The sequence below is a fragment of the Macrobrachium rosenbergii genome, chromosome 45 (genome assembly GCF_040412425.1).
Source record: "Macrobrachium rosenbergii isolate ZJJX-2024 chromosome 45, ASM4041242v1, whole genome shotgun sequence".
Taxonomy (NCBI): Eukaryota; Metazoa; Arthropoda; class Malacostraca; order Decapoda; family Palaemonidae; genus Macrobrachium; species Macrobrachium rosenbergii.
Window position 1 is genome coordinate 34,693,449 of NC_089785.1, and position 19,633 is coordinate 34,713,081.

Below are 19,633 nucleotides of genomic sequence, written 5' to 3' on the forward strand. Positions count from 1 at the left end.
CCATATTCTTTGGAAGCTTAAATTTCAAGTCAGTGGTCCCTATGGTGGGCTTGTTCCACATGACCAGGTTTCATCTTCTGAACAATAAATATAATAATATTTAAGCTCCATCTTGTGGTGTTTTTGTTTGAGCCCAGGCTGTAGACCCTAAAGTACAAAATCCTTTACTTCAATTTACCATCTTTATTTATTTCTCAGTTGTTTTTAGGAAATGTTTCAAAGGTTGAAGGTCAATATTTGTGTCGTGATAAACTTACAGCTCAAATATTTTAATTGTTTAGAGATAGAAAAAGTTATTATTACTCTTCCCAAGAGACTGCTGTATTTATAAGTCAGTACATAGGCGACCCATGTCAAGGATTCCTCTTCCTTGAAGATTCTTATTGTAATGCAAGTAAGTGAGGTGTGATGAAAGTGTGTCCTTTTTGTTTACTCAGATAGAGAGGTACAGTACAATGAAAAGACATCAAAATAAACAATTTCAGCTGTTTTCTTATAATGTACAGAAGTATTCCATATTATCGCCCAGTATTTTACAGATGTTATCATGAAAACTTTCTTTGTATTTTCTAATTTCAGCCGAATCTAAACAAAACTTTGATATGAAGTTTAAATATGGAGTCATGAAATACATATCAACATATGTTTACATTTACCAGGATTTAGTTTTATTTATAAATTGTTTCCAGCTGTACTCTTTTTTTTTTGTCACACCTAAGCATTCTGTTCTGTGGAAGTTTGCTTACAAAGTCGGTGGTCAAATTGTCGTGCTGTATATTAGTCTATTTACATTCTGACTGATGATAATAATAAAAAGGATAATGATAATAAAAATTTCCATTTTTCCAGTGGACTTGAGGGCATTTTGTTCGCTCAGCTATCCCTTCAGTCCTTTAATCAATATTCTTCTTCAAAACCTCTCTTGTTCCTCCCATTAACGTAATGAGGATTTTGCTCTCTAGAGCTTTTCTTCCTCTTTTCATCCTGTTTCTGATGGAGCTTTCTTGTCAGGTACAAAACAATATTTAGAACAGAAAAAACTTATTTTCTGCCATTATCTTCATCATCATCATCATCAACATCTGTCCTTTGGTACATGGGAGGTACATAAGACTTTAATGACCATGCGTCACTTATCTCTGTCTTACAGTGTCTCTTGAATAAACCTCTCTAGGATTTGGTCTCGTTTGGTTGGTCAAAGTACAGAGGTCCACAACACCTTTCATTCCTGTTAACACCTAATCCCACTTAGGGGCTGTCCTGGAATAGGGGACTGTGATGGCATAAGTTTGGCATAATCTTGATCAGCATGCTTTAGGAAGTACCACCTACAGTCTGCCTTGCATTGCATTTTGTAGGCACTGTGAAATGATTTTGGCAGTGTGCCTTAGGCCCCCAGCTGCATTGCATTCAGCTTTTTCATTTTTCCTGTTTCCTTTGGTTTTTCCCACCAGTATAGCTGTTCACTTTCTTTGTCTTCACCTTGCTCCATTTTGGCCAAGCACTATGGCCTCGTTAATTGTCTCTGTAGTAATAATAATAATAATGATAATAATAATAATAATAATAATAATAATAATAATAATAATAATAATAATAATAATAATAATAATAATAATAATAATAAAGGTACTTATCATCAACTCCCAAGCCATGATCCAGGTTGCTTAATGTCACTTACTGATACTTAGTCCTTTGGGCTTCTAAATAAGTGTACAGTACACTTAACAGCCAACCATTACCATGGACTTTCCTCTTTTTAATTCTTTCTCGAATCTTAAGAATTAAAGTATTCCTCCCCTAGCAACAACTTGCTAATAGAAATAACAAATTCATCATCAGTCATTTCTCTTCAAACATTGCCTTTACTAGCCTTTGTCATTTTTTGCTGTTTGCTAATTGTTTATGCCATCAGTTCTACATGATAAACAAAATCAGGTTGCCCAACTGTTGTTCGCACATCAGTAAATCTCAGAGTTTGCTATTTCAATTTCTGTAGTCATCACATAATCAGTGAGTAGGAAAGAATTTAAATGATTATAAAGCTGTCAGTAAACTAAAACCTGAAAGTCAGTTAACTTTACTTCTATTTTCCTTCTGTTTGCTGGTGTGCTTTCTCTGTTGGGACTGTGGGATTGTAGTATTCTGCATTTACAACTAGGCTAGTAAAAGACCCTACAAAAAGATCCTACTACAAGTGAAAGTGAAAGAAGGTATCCTTCAGTATCGAATATGACTTGGTAAATATTTTATCAGGCAGGTACATTATGATGCTAATAGTCTTCTGATGGATACCATTACTCTTCATTATATGTTGGAATTTTATGAGGTATAACAGAAATCTTTTTCAAAGTTTGTGATGTTTATTTTTTATCATTTTAAGGTTCTGCTATTCAAAAGACCTCATCGTATTACAATGAAGTGTCACGTTTCTTAGACTTCCGTGCCCATCATTTAATAACACTTTTGTTATCCCTTTTCTCCCACAAACAGTACATTAACCGCACATGTGAAAACATTTTGGGATATGCATTGGATGATGTGATGGGCCAAAGTCTGTGGGAATTACACAGTGCTGATAATCACAAGCAAGATGTAAGGGCTATTGACAACAGACCTTCTGTTGATTTCAAATCTTCCTTTGATCAACATCAAAGATCAACGGCAATAGACCACAGGTCTTTTTCAGATCATCGACAGCAGTCAGAAAATAAATCAGGGGAGTCAAGGGTAAGTAAGCTACTCATGTTAAGTTTTTATAGCTTTCAAGGCAGCAACAAAAAATTTGGTGATGTTTATACATCAGAAACAGAAGCGTTCTGCAGTGAAACCAATTTGACATCACTTGTTTTGATATTGTCATTTTATGAAACCTAGGAAGTTTTCCCCTTACTCCCTTCTTATTTTCTTCTAAGGTCAACCTGGACATCTCAGAAGCTGTAAATATGCAAATGAGAAGAGGGAGGGAGTGGGAAGGCATTGTCACTTGTCGCAGGAAATGTGGAGATACCATACATTTGCCATCGAAAGTGATTCCAGTAGCACCTTGTGCGAGGTATGTTTTGTGTGGTTTTGTAATTCTTGAATTCTCTTGGGTTTCCAGTAAAGGTATAGTATTTAAAATATATCAAGACATAAAGCTACCTACACAGGATTTTCAAAGTACTGTATGTTATGAAATCCTAATTCAGTCTTAAAAACATGACTTCTACTTTTGTAAACCACATCATAACAGCTGCCGATACATAAATTCTCATAATACTTTGCATATAAGATGAATGCTTACAATTTATTATTGCACTGTGGATCTTTGTTCATTAAAACAAGCAATTACTTTTCAGAAAAAATGAATACTTTGTTTATAGCAGTGATACACATGCTCTTGATCGTTTGGAGTTTCCAGGGTCCACAGACCACTTTCATCCTCGTGGCTCCATTAAATCTCTTAGAAAGGGATCTTACGATATTCGCTCGCTTAACAGTGATGGTAAGTTATGTGTGTTATGTGTTCAAGTTTCAGGATAAGTCATTTTTTTCTTATAAACTCACTGGAAACCATTCTGTTTGCCTTCAGCATACTTGGTTGATTGATGTCTCAGGTTTTCATGTTTCAAAGTAAAAGAAGCACTTGGGTACATTAACAGCTAGGAGAGAGATTTTTGCAGGTGTTTTAACCTCAGTCAGCTCCAAAGTGATGATGAATCATAATACAGTTTTAACTTTAGTCAGCTCCACAGTGATGATGAATCATAATACAGCTTTAACTTTAGTCAACTCCACAGTGATGATGAATCATAATACAGTTTTAATTTTAGTCAGCTCCACAGTGATGATGAATCAACAGTTTTAATTTTAACTCCACAGTGATGATGAATCATAATTTTAATTTTAGTCAGTTTTAACATAATACAGCTTTAACTTTAGTCAACTGATGATGAATCACAGTGATGATGAATCATAATACAGTTTTAATTTTAGTCAACTCCACAGTGATGATGAATCATAATACAGTTTTAACTTTAGTCAACTCCACTTCAATAACTGAATCATAATCAATTTAAGCATTGCCCTCATACTTACCCTTGCTTCATGATGGCTGAGGGGAACTCTGTTAATGGAGACCTATTTTTTGTTTTGAAGCAGTAGTCTCTCTCTCTCTCTCTCTCTCTCTCTCTCTCTCTCTCTCTCTCTCTCTCTCTCAGCTCATTCATAAATGGGGTATGAATGTCTCTCTCAGCTCATTCATAAATGGGGTATGAATGTTCTCTCTCTCTCTCTCACACACACACACACACACACACACACACACACACACACACACATTCATAAATGGGGTATGAATGTCTCTCTCTCTCATCTCTCTCTCTCTCTCTCTCTCTCACTCACAAAACACACACACTCATTCATAAATGGGGGGTATGAATGTTCTGAATTTCACATAGAAAACAGCTCATTCATAAATGGGGTATGAATGTTCTCTCTCTCTCTCTCTCTCTCTCTCTCTCTCTCTCTCTCTCTCTCTCTCTCACACACACACACACACACAATTTCACATAGAAAACAGCTCATTCATAAATGGGGTATGAATGTTCTCTCTCTCTCTCTCTCTCTCTCTCTCTCTCACACACACACACACACACACGAATTTCACATAGAAAACAGCTCATTCATAAATGGGGTATGAATGTTCTGTATCACTTGCCTGCTACCCAGATGTATTCTCCTTTATAAGTAAAATGGATATCCTACTTTCATAAAGTCTCAGAAAGAGGTCTCCTGTTTCAGCATTACCAGTGCTTGGTGTACTAAGTTCAGCTTGCTTTGGTCTGCTCAGTTTGAATTTTCACTGCATTGATCAAGGAAGCCATTCAGAGCCAGAGGTACTTATTCTAAGTGTTATAATGGTGTGTAGGTCTGTTTTGATTACCATAAAACACTGTATACTGTACAGGTCAAATGAAAATGGATTAAATTGTAGTGTGGTATTTTTTAAAAAGATATATGTTACAAAGAATTGAGTACTGATAGGAAAGATGTTTCCAGTTTGTTTAATAGAGTGGAAAGCAAAGTTAGAACCAGTTTTAGAGCAAATTTTGAATCGCCTACATCTTCACACAGTTGAGGCAACAACCACTACTCTACCATTAGTCTCTGCTGCCTTGATATACCAGTCCTTACCACCTAGACCAATAGTTCATATTTTCTTAGGTGGATGCTGGGTAAAATGCCAAAAGATATTGCATTTTGCTAACTCCCTTTCAGGACATATCTAAAGTTCTTATGTCTTGCTGTAATCTGACAGCCCGTAATTATGGAGGGACCCATAATACAAAATTAGCAAGTTAAAATGCTATAGTTTGGAGACTGGCTAAGCCCCAAATGTTAGTAAAGCTGAAAAAAAATGAGTGGCAAGATATTTAAATGATAGGTACTGATAGGAAATAATGATAATTAGCTCATTGATCCCCGCAAAAGGGAGGTTGACAAGGCACTGACTGATTCAGCACTCATTTCTGTGTGTCTGGATACAGTGGAGCTGTTTGTTGGGAGTATGCTGCATAATTTGGTATTATATACTGTAGATCTAAGGATAATAGCAGTAAAGCCCTACTTCTAGTACCCACTTGATAAGTTCATGTTGTTTGTTTGTTTGAAAATGGCAGATTCCCAAATCTTCCTTTTTTAGGAAACATTTTCTTGAAAACATCACATCCTCACTCCAGTTGAAACTGTGACTGGAATATGTCATCACATGTAGGAAAATCCCTGAGCTCTCTGATCATCATCTGACTGCACATTAATGTTCAGAGAGTCTTTGAGAAAGAGAACAATCCATCTTCCCCACGTGAATTTCGTTCCAACTTTTTGCATTGTATTTAGTACATGCCAGAGCAGCATATTTCTTATCTAAATATCCTCTAAAAAAAATCACAAAATAGAGCAAACTACTATATGTCTCTCTTTATCAAAAGTAAGTGTTTATGAAGTAACCACTTCTGTCATAGTATTTTCAAATATATTGTCACTCATGCAAAAGAGGATAAAGGATTGTTTTACCTTTAGGTCCATTTTCCTTCCTTTTCACTTGAGGGACTTCATCCTCTGGCAGCTTTGAAATTGTATACCAAATCTTATCTCATCCATGATTCAGTTTAATTTGATTTGGGTCTCTTGATAGTAGTTCAGCTATCTGAAGTTTAAGTATCAATGATAAAAGTGCACTATGAATGATTTGTCTCTATCCTCATTCGTGGTACCTGCTTTGGATGACAGTTTTCTTGGGGCTTGTGTTGAGTCGAGACTTTAGTTTTATCTGTTCAAGGCCTTGCAAAGAAAGCAAATGTGAAAAAGTGAATGTACTCACAATACATTATTCTATGAAAAACTCACCTTAAAAAATCAAATTTTATCCAAGTTAGTTTGGTATATCATCTTTTGGCATTGAATAATATTGCACCAAAAACTTTAAAGTGAGCTCTCTTGTTCTGTGCATATAAAAACTTATACATTAATAGGATAGCCATTCCTGATTACTAGTCGAGTGTAGAATCACTGTAACTATGCATGGTCTCAGTGAACTGATGTCCCAGCAACATTGGCCATGAAGCTGGTTAGGTGACCACCACTGCTGAAGCAGTTTTGATGTATGCAAACCTGGCAAAAAATTTTTAAAGCAGTTTTTTATATTTATGAAACAAAAATTTAAATCTGTTAGGTCACTATGCTGATTTTATCTTACTTCTAGATACAGTAAAATGATATTGAAATGTAAAGGATAAGATTTTGAGCAAGAGAAATGCAAGTGAAGCAGAAGTCCTAAATTTAGTTACCATACAGGCTACTACAGTGGCTCCATCAAGCATTACTGTACTGTTTATGGCATGTGTGCAAATCATGCCTTCCAATTAGCCTTTCCTCCTTGGACCTCCAACATCATAGTCATCTCTGACCCTCATCCAGAACACTGTCTTCCTAATCATATAGTTTGTATTGATATAGATCTCAATCAACATTGTTAGCAAAGCATAAAGGAGGTCATTCAGCTTTTCTTTTTAATCTTTATTTCTCAGTACAGTACTTTCTTTAGAATTTAACTGTCATAACTATATTTAAGAGTATCGATGGATTCATAGTACAGTAATAGTGACCAGATTTCAGTCATCTATAGGTTCTACCAGTACAAATAAAATGCTTAAGATACAATTAACATGTGTATTTTCCTTAATAGTTACACAGGGCCCTGTTGCTAATATTACACTACTTAATTATGCAATTATAGTTGAAAGGTACTCTGAGGTGACACGAGCCGTCACTGTCTTTCAGACGCTCTTCCTAGCCAGTTGACCGTTAAACCTCTACTCATCTTAACTTTTCAAACTAAACTTGCTTAGGTCATAGACCTCAGCTGATTGGTCTCCTATAATCGAAAGGAACCATTAAGGGTCTTTGATGTATGGCACTCATTTGAATTACCCATGCCGAACCCCAACGATCGTATGGCGTTCGGTTTGTTACTCTCTGATCACAAAGGCGTACAAACAACTAGCAGGTTTTCTGTTACATCTCAAACATGAATTTCTATATAGATCAGTTCACCACTCCCCCCTCAAAGTTCTGCGTCTCGCAGGACTCACAACACTATTTTTTTTTTAATTAGTTTCTCGGCTATTTGTGCACTGCCATTTGAGTACCATACCTCCCAACACAACATGTTATTAATAATTCATGCAGAAACAAAAACTAAAATTTAGCAAGCCAGGGTCAAATTGCACGGTTACAATTGGCAGTTTACAGTGTTATGAATTCCACGCATCACATTGCTATGATTTTTATTTATTTATTTATTTATTTATTTATTTTTATAATGATAAAAAAAGAATTATATAGGATCAATGGCATACTGTAATAATTTTTAGTTCCACACATTAACACGCAAATTTCTTAGAATTTGGATTGAAATAATCTTCAGTTCAAATAATCAAAACAAGGCAAAAATCAGATTACTATTAATCATCAAGACAAAATTTTTGTAGAAATCACAGAAATTGAATAAAAAGAATAAATGACATCAAATAGACATGAATAAAATCAACTACAAAAAATTAAATAAAAGCTCATGGAATGCAAGTACAGACACGTTTATGATGTTTTCTTTTCACAACAGCACATGACACCAGTATTTGTAATCTTCGTCTCTATGCACATTGGGTGCACTATTAATGATTCCCAGACATGCTTCCACATCATTTTCACTCTCCTCTCCCAGATAGCCAGGCAGTCCTGGGAAAGCGGGTACTGGCTTTTTCAAGTGCCACATCAAGACATCTTCTTTGACGGGATGCATGTGTGATAAGTGGTACTTGCCTTGGCACCGGTTTTAATATGTTAGATCACCGCGGTGTCGTTTTTAATTTCTTTCACACGATACAGTTCTAAGTAAGCGGACTCGAGTTTGTTTCCTCGGTTGCAGCCTTTTCAGGTAGATTCTGTCTGCTATTTATATCTTAGATGGTTGCGCGTGGAATCGCTGATCATATTTCATCTGATGCTTTTCACTGGCCCTCAACAAAAGCGTCTGCATTTTCTGAAACACTCTTTGGGTCAGGTTACAGAACATCGCCCGGTATTGTTCGACACTATATAGTGGTAAAGTTCTAGGGTCCATGATCACAGTATATGGCAATGAAGGGTCCTGTCCATACACTAAAAAATACGGGCTATCTCTTATGGAGCCGTTATATGCTGTATTAAGTGCAAGTTCCACCATCGGCAACATCTGTACCCATTGATTTGGACTGTCTGATACTAAATATTTCAAAATATTTGTTACTTCTCTGTTATGGATTCAACTAACCCATTGGCTGAAGGCTGGTAAGATGCAATCGTGAAATGTTCTACATTTAACATTTCTGTTAGGTCTTTTATTACTCCGTTAATAAATTCACGTCCATTGTTACTGGTTTAATGTATGGGGACAGCCGAACTTCACTATGAATGAACACAAGGATTTGGCAACTGATATCACAGATTTATCCACCATCGCATACGTGTGAGTATACTGCGTGAATGCATCCACCATCACACATATACCAGAATTGCCCGTCCCCTGGGGGGAAGGGTCCCACAACATCAGTGTGTACTCTGGCAAATTTGATTGACTCCACTGGCCACATTCGAGCCTTCGGAATAGTATGTCTATGGTTTTTCATGGTATTACAGATATGGCACTGGGAGATGAATTTTACAATGCCTTTTTTCATCCCTACCCAAAAAGAGGATTCTCGTGCCCTCTTGAGGGACCTTTCTATACCTATATGTCCTGCATAGGGACTTACATGCATCATGTGGATGGCTTTCTCTACCAAAGAGGGAGGAAGGACAACGTGAGATCGGATATTGCCCGGTCTCTTCTCATATTTACAAAATAAGATATCTCCTTCAAGGAAGAACATATCTTTGGGCACTGTTAGGAAATTGGGAAACTCATTATCGCACCCCTTATGCAAGTCTTAGCCTGTTCAATCCAGGGTTCAGACTTCTGACCCCTCATCACCTCTTCTACACTCCAACACACAAATCAATCACACACACTCTCTCACTCCCAGGGCATCTGCTTCCTGACCTCCCTGGAGGATCAGCTCTCTCGTTCTCCTAGCTGTTTTGATTCGCACTCCTTCTCTCTCCCCCTGACTCTCGGGATACTGAGTTATTCCCGTTTTCCACACTGTGTGCCTCTGAGGCATGCAATTGCTTCTTTCATCGTTGTTCCTCTCTCTTTGCTGCTTGGGTTGTAACTCCAATTATGGCACCCCTGGAGAGAGCATCAGCTACTTTATTTGTTTTCCCTCCTATATGTTCAGTCCCTACAGTATCAGACTCTAACAGCTGCTCGATCCAGCGAGCCTGGAGAGTGGTTAAATCCCCTTTCTTGAATAAATCTCTCAATGGGCGATGATCTGTGTTTATTTTGACTTTGTGCCCCAGCAAAAAGTAGCGATGTCTCTCCAGCATCCATAGAATCGCCAATGCCTCTCTATCAAAGGTACTGTAATTCTTCTCTGCCCCTTTTAATGCTTGTGATGCAAAAAAAATCGGTTTTTCATTCCATTCCCTGCGTCGTCTACTTGAGAAATCACTCCCCCAATAGCTATACTGCTCGCATCAGTAGCTACTAGAAATGGTCGATCGAACTTTGGATATGCTAACAGCTCATTACTAGTGAGTGAAATCTTTAATTCTTGAAAAGCTATTTCTTCTTCCTGCCCCCAATGAAAATCTGACTGTTTCCTCAATGAATCTAGTGGTCTTGCTATTTTACCAAAATCTTTTATGAACTTAATGATAGTAGCCTGCGAGGCCAAGGAGACTGGCTACTTCTTTTGCATTCTTTGGTTGGGGAAATTCTTTAATTGCTGCTACATTATCTACACAGGGCTTAAGGCCTTCAGATGTTACAATGTCCCCCAAAAATTCAGCTTCTTGCTGAAAGAATTTACATTTGGTTAGATTAATTTTCATACCATTTTGTTTTACAGCTTATAAGACTTCAGTAATGTTCTTTTTATGTTCTTCTACTGTAGCCCCTATTATGATTTGTCATCCAAGTAAACAAACAGCTATGTCCTAATAGCGAAGCTAATACGGACATCATAACGTGAAAAGTGGGCAGGAGCATTCTTTACTCCAAAAGGAAGGTAATTATATTCAAGCAATTGATCACTAACTATAAAGGCTGTCTTTTCTCTGATACTCTCGTTCATAGGTATTTGATGATAACCTGACTTTAAATCCAAGGTGGTGAAGAATTTACTATATCTGACCTTAATCAACAGTTCTTTGGTAGGGGGCAACGGAAATTCATTGTCTTTCGTGATACTATTCAACTTTATATAATCAACACATAGCCTAAGAGAACCATCCTTTTTAACCATCACGATTAGCGAGGCCAGGGAGATTCACTTTCTCTAATTGTCCCGTGTTCCCTTAATTTATTAATTTCGTTCTCTACTTCCCACTGATAACAAACTGGAATTCTATACGGCTTAGATCTTATGGGTGGTTGATCCCCGGTCTCTATAACAAAAGGAAAATGATTTATTCTGCCTGGGGTTTCGTCGCCAATCGCGATTACATTTTGATAACTTTCTACAATTTCCTTGACAATATTTTGATAAGTAACAGGGATAGACCCATCAGCTGTTCTCTGGAGTCTATCCAGATGTTCTTCACCGTGACCTTGATGCGTGCTACTCAGGGTTGCAAGTGTGTGAGAAGCATCTGCTATTTCACAAGGTTCAAGGTCGCATATTGACCCACTGTCTAATACGATATGCTGATCACTAACACTAATAAATGGCTCATTAATCTTGTTGTGTATTACCTCGCTCAGACCCGGAATGATAAAATCTTCCCATTTCTGATGGGGTCTGATCAAAACTAAGGTGCCTTCAGGTAAGTCACGTGCGGGAGTCACGCTGAGGGATGAGGGAGTCTGGGGTGGTGCCACATCTCCGACCTCTGGGGCAGCAGGTACTTTCCCTCCACCCCTCTTCGGTCTTAGGGAGACTCGTAGACACCTTGGTCTCTCCCCCTGTGTGGGGATTCATTGTCCTTTTAGATACACTTCGATCCCCTTCCCAGCTGTGCCAGCTATTATTATTTCGTTCCTAGTCACAAAATCAATTCCTAAAATAACTGAAATTCCTTCTACTTGTAATGCTGGTACTACATAGAAGCTATGTGTCACTACTCACCCATCGATGTTTACCTGCCACTTCACAGTCCTCTGGGTTGCAATCTGATGGCCACCTGCAGTGCTTAGGACTAAGCAACCTTTCATAGGCTGCACCGACCCTATAACAAGGTTTTCTTCCAACAAAGACACACTTGCGCCAGTGTCGACCAACACCCTTTGCTGTCGCTCTCCCACCCATATTTCCATGATGGGCACCACAACTTCCTTCGCGCATTGAGGGCAGGTGAGAGGCTCTTGCATTACCTCTCCTTCCTGCACCCTCAACGTTTGGGTAGGAGCAGCGACAGTTGGTGTAGGGCTGCCCACTACTTCTCAGGGGGTTGATTGACTCCCCTCACTCCCCAACAAGGCGTCCCTTGTTCTATCAGGGGCACAGTCATTGTATGAACCTGATGAGTGTGGGTGTAGTCGGGGGTCCTCCCAATTCCTACTCCACGCTGCCTTCCCCTTCCTCTCCTTGGTGTAGGGAGAGCGTTGTTTTGCTGGCCGTCATAATTTTTTGAACAAGCATTCACGAGGTGGTCTGTTGCATTGCATCGAAAACAACGTCGTGGCTAAGCGAGAGAGGGGCACTGGACCCTCACGTGGCCCTCCCTTCCACACCACCAGCAACAACCAATTGTCCTTTTCCCGGCTGGTTTCCCCTTGCCTCTTCGAGGTCCCAGGGTGCAAGACCCTGCTCCTTGGATGGGGTGGGGGGGTGAGGCTGGCTGAGGACTCGCTTGATCAGGTTGTTTAACTGTTGCAACAAACGGTTGGGAGGTGGCCTGCCCCCTCCCCCTTGCTTGTTGGCATTGTTCGTTGTCTAACAGAAGTTGAATCTTCGGCAGCAAGGCTTGTAAGGGCCTCCCATCGCCAATAATGAATCCCACTATGGAGGTGGGAAGAATTCGCCTCAGCATGCGTCGGCAGAAGTCTTCTTTTCCCTCTACAGTCTGGTCTCTTTCAGGGGCGAGGGACTCATAGTTTTCACCAACGCGATTACAGAATGCTGAAATCAATTCTCCCACCCCCAGCATGGGGTTGCAGGCTTCCATTAGTCCCATCTTCTCCTCTCGGTGAAGGGCAAGCTGCTGGTTAAGGTGTTTTTTAAAAGTACCCTAGTCTGAGGAATAACTGGCGTCCTAACTCCTGATTTGCCGTGCTGCATACCCGGTCACTTTTTGTTTGGTTTGCACAATTTTTTCTCTATCTGTCCAGCCTGTGGTGGCATTTTCAATACACTTCATGAAGGTCTCAATCGAATGGAAACCTTCACCAGTGCGTGAGTTGTCAAACTCAGGTACTGATCCATCTAGAACTGGAGGTTCTTTTATTTTTTCAACTGATTGTGCTTGTGGTGATGACGCGACGTCAGCCAAAATTGTGGGTGGGTCGACAGCCTTTTTATTTTGTATTTCATTTGTTAATTTGTGCAACTCTTCTAACACGCGTTGGATATTCGTTGACTGCTCTTTCGCACTGTCATTGTTAACACTGGCACTGCTAGCACTTAATGCCATTGGCACTTTTCTAGCACTGGCACTTCACAATTACGCTGTTAATTACTATATATACTGGCATTGCACGCTGATTTTCTCATCTAGGTTTGCATTTTCCTTTAACACGCAGCATTTTCCTTAATAGTTACACAGGGCCCTGTTGTTAATATTATGCTACTTAATTATGCAATTGTAGTCGGAAGGTACTCTGAGGCGACACGAGCCATCATTGTCTTTCAGATGCGCTTCCTAGCCTGTCGACTGCTAAACCCCTACTCATCTTAACGTTTCAAACTGAACTTGCTTAGGTCATAGACCTCAGCTGATTGGTCTCTTATAACCGAAAGGAACCAATAAGGGTCTTCAATGTATGGCACTCATTTGAATTACCCACGCCAAACCCCAACGATCATTATGGCGTTCGACGACTCAGCGGTATCTGTTCGTTACTCTCTGATCACAAAGGCGTACAAACAACTAGCAGGTTATCTGTTACATCTCAAACATGAATTTCTATATAGATCAGTTCGCCAGTAGTAATACTAGTGGCGCTGCCTTCCATGTTGACTAAATTTAAGATTGCCATTTCATTTACATTTATTTTACCTAGAAATATGTACAGGTCATTGGTAAACACTGTGTACAGTAAAACTTGGCTATATCTGTCAGCATTAAAATTTAATTTCTGATGATTAGCAGTGTAAGATTCTCGCTCTGTGGAAATCTGTTGCAGCATACCATAAAAGCTGTTTACTTGTCATAGCAATACAGCAGTCCAAAAACATTTCAACATTCTTATAGGAGGCTAGCTATATTTACTCTCTGTTAAAGCTGAATGTCCCTGTATATTTCAAAATGAATGTCATTCACAAATTAGCATAAAAATATTTTCACGAAAAGTATTATTTAAAGGCAGAGTCATCTTTCATGAATGTAAATGTGTACAGTATCCCCTCAGCTTATCAGGTGTTCTGGGGTCTGACCCTCTCATGTATTGTAAAATCTGAAAAGTTACAAAGACTGTATAGAATACTGTAGGGTGTTCTTGAACATTTGAGATACACACGTAGATTTTGTTAACTTCTGAAGAATATTTCCAGTGGTAGGTTGTGTAAATAATTAGATAATACATACATATACATTAGACTTGATGAACTTCAACTTTGAAAGGTATTTCAAATGTTCGTGTCATGGGTATTATATTAACTTCTGGTAAATGAAAAGGTAGAATATTTTTATTCTTCTTTCTAAGGTGTTACCATTGGTGTGTACCTTCATTTAAGGAAAATTTTTTTATAATTTAATTATTAGTAATACAGCACTGTATACAACTTGGGCAAACAAACAGAAAACATTTCTCTTCAGATCTAGATAGAAATGGAAGAGTTTTTATGCTTCAAACCCTTTTCAAGCATAGAATTTTATTTGATCTGATGATCCAGGCTTCATTATGTGTAAGAAATTATTTTCTTTCATATTTACTTTGATAACTATATTTAATCATTTGTCTGATACCCATATTACCCATATTCCTATAAAATTCTGGTACTCTTTACTTAACTGGGGATTGTTATCTCTAGAATCTGCTCTTCAAAACCTACAGCTGAAAGAGAAGTCAAATGCTGAACATTTCATAGATATATCACATTAAGTGTCATAGAGATAAAAGGCTCCTCAGTATAGCAAACTACTGTATCATCCTACACTGTAGCCGTAGCTTTTCAAACCAGATTTATGTATAGTTAGATCATTATAGCAAAGTGTCATACATTATCCCATATTATTAAGTGTTTACCCTCAATATTTGTGTATAGTTATAATGCATGTAGTTTAAGAATTTTCTGTATATACAGCTAAAGATTTCTAACACCTATGTGTGTGGATTTGGTGTTTTTAACTGCTCTTGTATATATAAAATGACACCACTTTCAGGAATGAAAATGTTCATGTGTCCATAGCCAGTACTAATAGTAAGTGAATTATTTGTATAAAATGGACATTTCAGTAGACATTCTAGTTGTCATTATTGGCATTTTTTGTTTTATTATGATATATACCTATCATCCTTTCCATTCTAACAGGTTGGTACAGAATTCATATTATTAACACCATGCATTGTTATTATTGTGTTCAGTATATACAGCACAGCACATTTCTGTAATATATACTGTATGTGTAAAGTGTGCAAATATAAGGTAGTGTAGGGTGATCACATATTTATTCATGGGAAGTTAAAAGTGCACCTTAAGTTATGTCTGGTGTATTCGTAGGTCACCACACACGTGAGTTGTATGACATGGTAGCTTGAGTGTTTTCCAACATTTTCATCCATGTGAAAGGAGCAGTGGAGTTTAATTGGTTCTGTGATGCAAAATTACCCATGAACATACAGTATAATATGTGAGTGTGGAGTTTGTGAGGTAACCATGTTAAGTTCCATGCACTTTTGCAACGACCTGACTCTATTTTATGGATACGACAGCTTTTGTTTCACTAGGGGGGACTGTAGAAACCGATCACCCAGGACGTGTTCTGAGTGCACCCGTTGAGCGAGAACGGTTTACCTTTAACCGCAACGTGACCTTTGAAACGTTTAACTTTGTAGAGGGTAAGGGGGTTATCACATGAAGATAAGTTTGCCAAATATTCTTTTTATTGAATGTTTCTGTTTTCTGCATAACTAGGGCTAATAGACCACTGTTGACAGTACTTAAGACTGATGTTTCATGATCCAATATCAGTCTGAATAGTAGTTATTATTATTTTTAATTCCAACTTTTTCTTCAAATCACTTGACAATATTAAGTAGTTGTAGGAGATAATCATTTCAGCCATTGATAGTCCATTAAACAATCACTGAAAAATGTTTGGCAAATGATCACTTGCTTCTTGAAATGTTTGATTTGATGTGTAATACTTTGTGCACAGATGTTATTCGCACTGCAGAGTTTGAACTGAAAAAAAAAGTTTTGGTGCATATTATGAAAATAACCACAGGCTTGTTGCTTGATCTGTGTGGAAGAAGTATTAGGTCTAGATTTGTTTATTACTGATAAATTCCATATTTGCATGAATGGAATAACCACTTGTACAGTTTATCTAAGCACTTACTGATAACAATGCCTATCCCAGTTGACAAAAGACAAACTGGTAACAATGGCTGCTTTGAATGACCTTGATGATTAAGACTAAAAGTTTTATGAACTCACTGTTGAAAGTTGAGTGTTCATACAAAGGCCAAACCATCTTACTTTTATTAATGCCTTAACCTCTGAAGCCAGGAGCTGTAATAAAGAATTTTTGTACATTTGTTAAAGTACAATTCCCAGTGATGTAAGAAACAATTGCGATGTGAACCATTCATGAAAGCTAAGGCGAAAGTCAGAAAATGTGTGGTATTGTATATGTAATCTCACTCTAAAGTGCCATTTTTTGTCAAAGTTTTGCAGTCTATTTCAGTTTGTTTCTACAGCCTGAGTAGGGGTAGAGTTTTCCTTATTGATCTGTGCACTTCCTTAAATTTACCTACTCCTAGTTTACTCTGGGCAGAGAGAACTTTTAAACAAGGCGGTATATGGTTGTTAACTACTTTACGACTGGGTGGTAGTCTCACCCGGATGGTCTGTAGAACGTCACTTTACCTTCAGTCGTGCTATGGTGAAGTTGTGCTGTGCTACCCTCTGCCCTGCTTGCTGTTTTTTGCCTTTTTTCGCTACAAACATCACTTCTTTCCCAGTGGGATTGATTCATCTTTGTTTGTTTTGCTATCTGTTTATGTGTTTGCAATAGAGCAATAGTAATATGCAGACCCATGAATCATCTGTGCCATCCGAGCATAAGGCAGTATCGTTGCAGAAATGCCTTTGTACCACAGGGAGGCTTGTAGCCATGATCACTTGGCTTTTGATTTAGATCCTCATACCCTTTGCACATCGTGCAGGGGGTATGAGTGTAACCCTAACTGTGTGTGTGAGGAATGTCGTGACGACTCCAGAGCAATGGATGAAATATTCATTGAGGAGGAAGTGTCAGAAGCAGCTCCCCAGGTCGTTGTCTGAGGGTAACACACCCCCGAGAACTCCTTGGTTGCTAATCTCTTGGATATTTTCCTCCCTCCAGCAAAACTTCCTAGTTTTGCTACCTCTTCTTTGGGAGAAGTTTCCCCTTCGTTGTCTTCGCTCCCTTCATCAGGCTGAGGTCATCACTGGGGGACTGGAAGCCAGGATGACCTCCCTTTGGTGGCCTCCATTTGTTTGGGGTTGTGGGGGGGATCTCCCTCGGTGCAAACGGAGGCTGCCCCTGCTAACCCAACTTTGGTTCCAGGTGTGCAGGAGGAACTCTGTGAGACTTGGCAGTCTCTTGGCCTTTAAGGAGTTCCCTCAATGCGTGGCATCTTGTCACATGTGGACTTTTCGCGCCCCTGTTGCTCCTGCAGTGACTCATACCGCAGTGACAGTTACCAGTTCTAATGTCACCATGATGACCAGCTATCTTGCTCTTGAGTGTGACTATGCACCCTACGTTAACAACCCCAGCAGTAGTTGATAGGACGTCCCCTCATGCCCCTACTGTTTCCACCATGGTGTCTGCTCCTGCTCCTTGAGAGTCTGCTCTGGAGTCTTCCTCCAATCTTGGGAAGCAGATCCTCCATGCCTTCTTGAAGAAGGTGAAGAAGAAGTTGAAGAAGTCCAAGAAGAGAAGTAGGAAGGGGTCATCGTCTTCTTTGTTGTCATCTTCTACTGTCGCCTCCTCCCCTCCCTCTTCCAAAGCCCACAAGCGGAGGAAGAAGGAGGTAGCCACCTGCCCAGAAGAAGTCCTGTACTGGGTCTTCCGAAGGGGTGTCTCTCTCCCCAAGAGGGACACAGGGATCACTCGCTGGCTCCCCCTGGTCTTTGGACTCAGGCGCCACAGGTGCGCAGACCTCCAAGTAGGTCCGAGCATCCAGCACCTCTGCTCAGGGCTCTGCTTCCAAGTGTAGTGCTGTGCCTGCCTCTACTCGAGTCTCCTTGGATGCTCGGGCAGAGGGAACTTCTGCAGTACCTTCACGTACCACGGAAACTTTTTGAGTATGCGGGCCTCCAAGGAGGCAACCATGACCCAAGGTGCTAAGGTTTCTGGGAAATCTCGAGTCACCTCAACCAGTAACATAGAGTAACCTTCGCATTATGGTTTAGACATGCCAGAGAAGGTGGGGTCCTGCCACTACTTGCCCAAGTACGAGGCCAGGGTCCCGTGAAGGTGCTGCGACTTGAGGGTCCACTCACCTGGAGTTGCTATGAGGAGTTCCCCCTCACAGTCGTCTTCTCTAAAGGAGATTTCGGCCTTGAAGACGGCTGGAGTACGTCGTAAGGGCAGCTCACACTCACACCTGAGAGTACGTGACTGTTCTCCCCTGGTCGGCTCCAGCTCGCATTCACTCGAATGGGCTCGCTCACCTGTTGAGAGCCTTCGCGTACGTTTGTGTGAGACTCTGCCCACTTCTTGAGATAGCACCCCCTCCACGTTCGCATGAGAGGTGGGGCTCTCCTTGAGCCATGAAGCTGTCGCCACCATGGGTGTGTGAGTGGGATGCCGCATCCCACCACAGCCCCACCATGAGGGCTTCCGAGCCGGGCAGGGTTCTTGGACCTACCCGCTTGTATGCCCAAGTGGTCGAACCTGGAGCCAGGGGTCGTGGTGAGGTTCTCCCACCTGCAGGTAGAGTATCAAGGGAGGACTGCAGATTGGAAGGACTTGGGGGCCTCTGCCCCAAGACGCAGATTCTCCCAAGATACAGAGGACCTTTCTAGAGATCATTGCGTCGATTTGTAGACACAAAGATCTTGGGGAAGGGACCTTGGCTGCTTCTGTTGACTGCCCTTCATGCCTTGAAGTCTACTGGGGACCTAAGAAGGAACCCAGAGCTTCTTTAGGCTTCCCTTGGTCCTCGCTTGCTGAGGGAGTTTTGGATCAAGTAAACTCTTGTCTCCGGGGAGGAGAGTTCCCTTCGATCCAATTGTTTGGCCAAGCTAATTCCCCCACCCCTGCCTCGCCAGGAGAAGTACTACACGCCTTTGATGGAGCCATTGCCGATGAAACAGGTTGACCCAGACTTGGTTCGCATAGCTCCGGATCTATTGCTCCTGGCTGGACCTGTGGTTTCTCAAAGTGTCCAATGTTACAGTCTCTGGGAGTTCAGTTAACCCCACAGAGGACTCAACCTTCGGGAGGCTGTGCCAATCTGGTGGTAGGGCTATCTCCTACCTGGCCCACCTGACGGCAAACCTGTGGGCCAGTTTGGTGCTGAAGAGGAGGGATGTGGTCCTCACTCAAATCACCAAGCACGCCGGCCCGGACTCGGCTCTGGCTCTTCGGAATGGACCATTGCTGGGTTCTGTCTCTCTCTTCCCTCAAGAGG

At 40.2% G+C, this 19,633-nt stretch overlaps 1 protein-coding gene across 15 annotated transcripts in view; it reads left to right on the plus strand.

Moving 5' to 3' along the window:
• Positions 1-19,633, plus strand: part of LOC136829919 (high affinity cAMP-specific and IBMX-insensitive 3',5'-cyclic phosphodiesterase 8B-like) — a 318,075-nt gene that overhangs the window by 247,456 nt on the left and 50,986 nt on the right. For 6 of the 15 annotated variants that reach the window (XM_067089092.1, XM_067089087.1, XM_067089088.1 and 3 more), the window contains 3 exons: positions 2,494-2,730; positions 2,916-3,055; positions 3,342-3,487. In XM_067089092.1, coding sequence (XP_066945193.1) covers positions 2,494-2,730; positions 2,916-3,055; positions 3,342-3,487 — 523 coding nt within the window. Of the gene's footprint in view, positions 1-2,493; positions 2,731-2,915; positions 3,056-3,341; positions 3,488-15,718; positions 15,845-19,633 lie in introns of all 15 variants that reach the window. The other 9 variants (XM_067089079.1, XM_067089083.1, XM_067089080.1 and 6 more) reach the window with 2 other exon arrangements.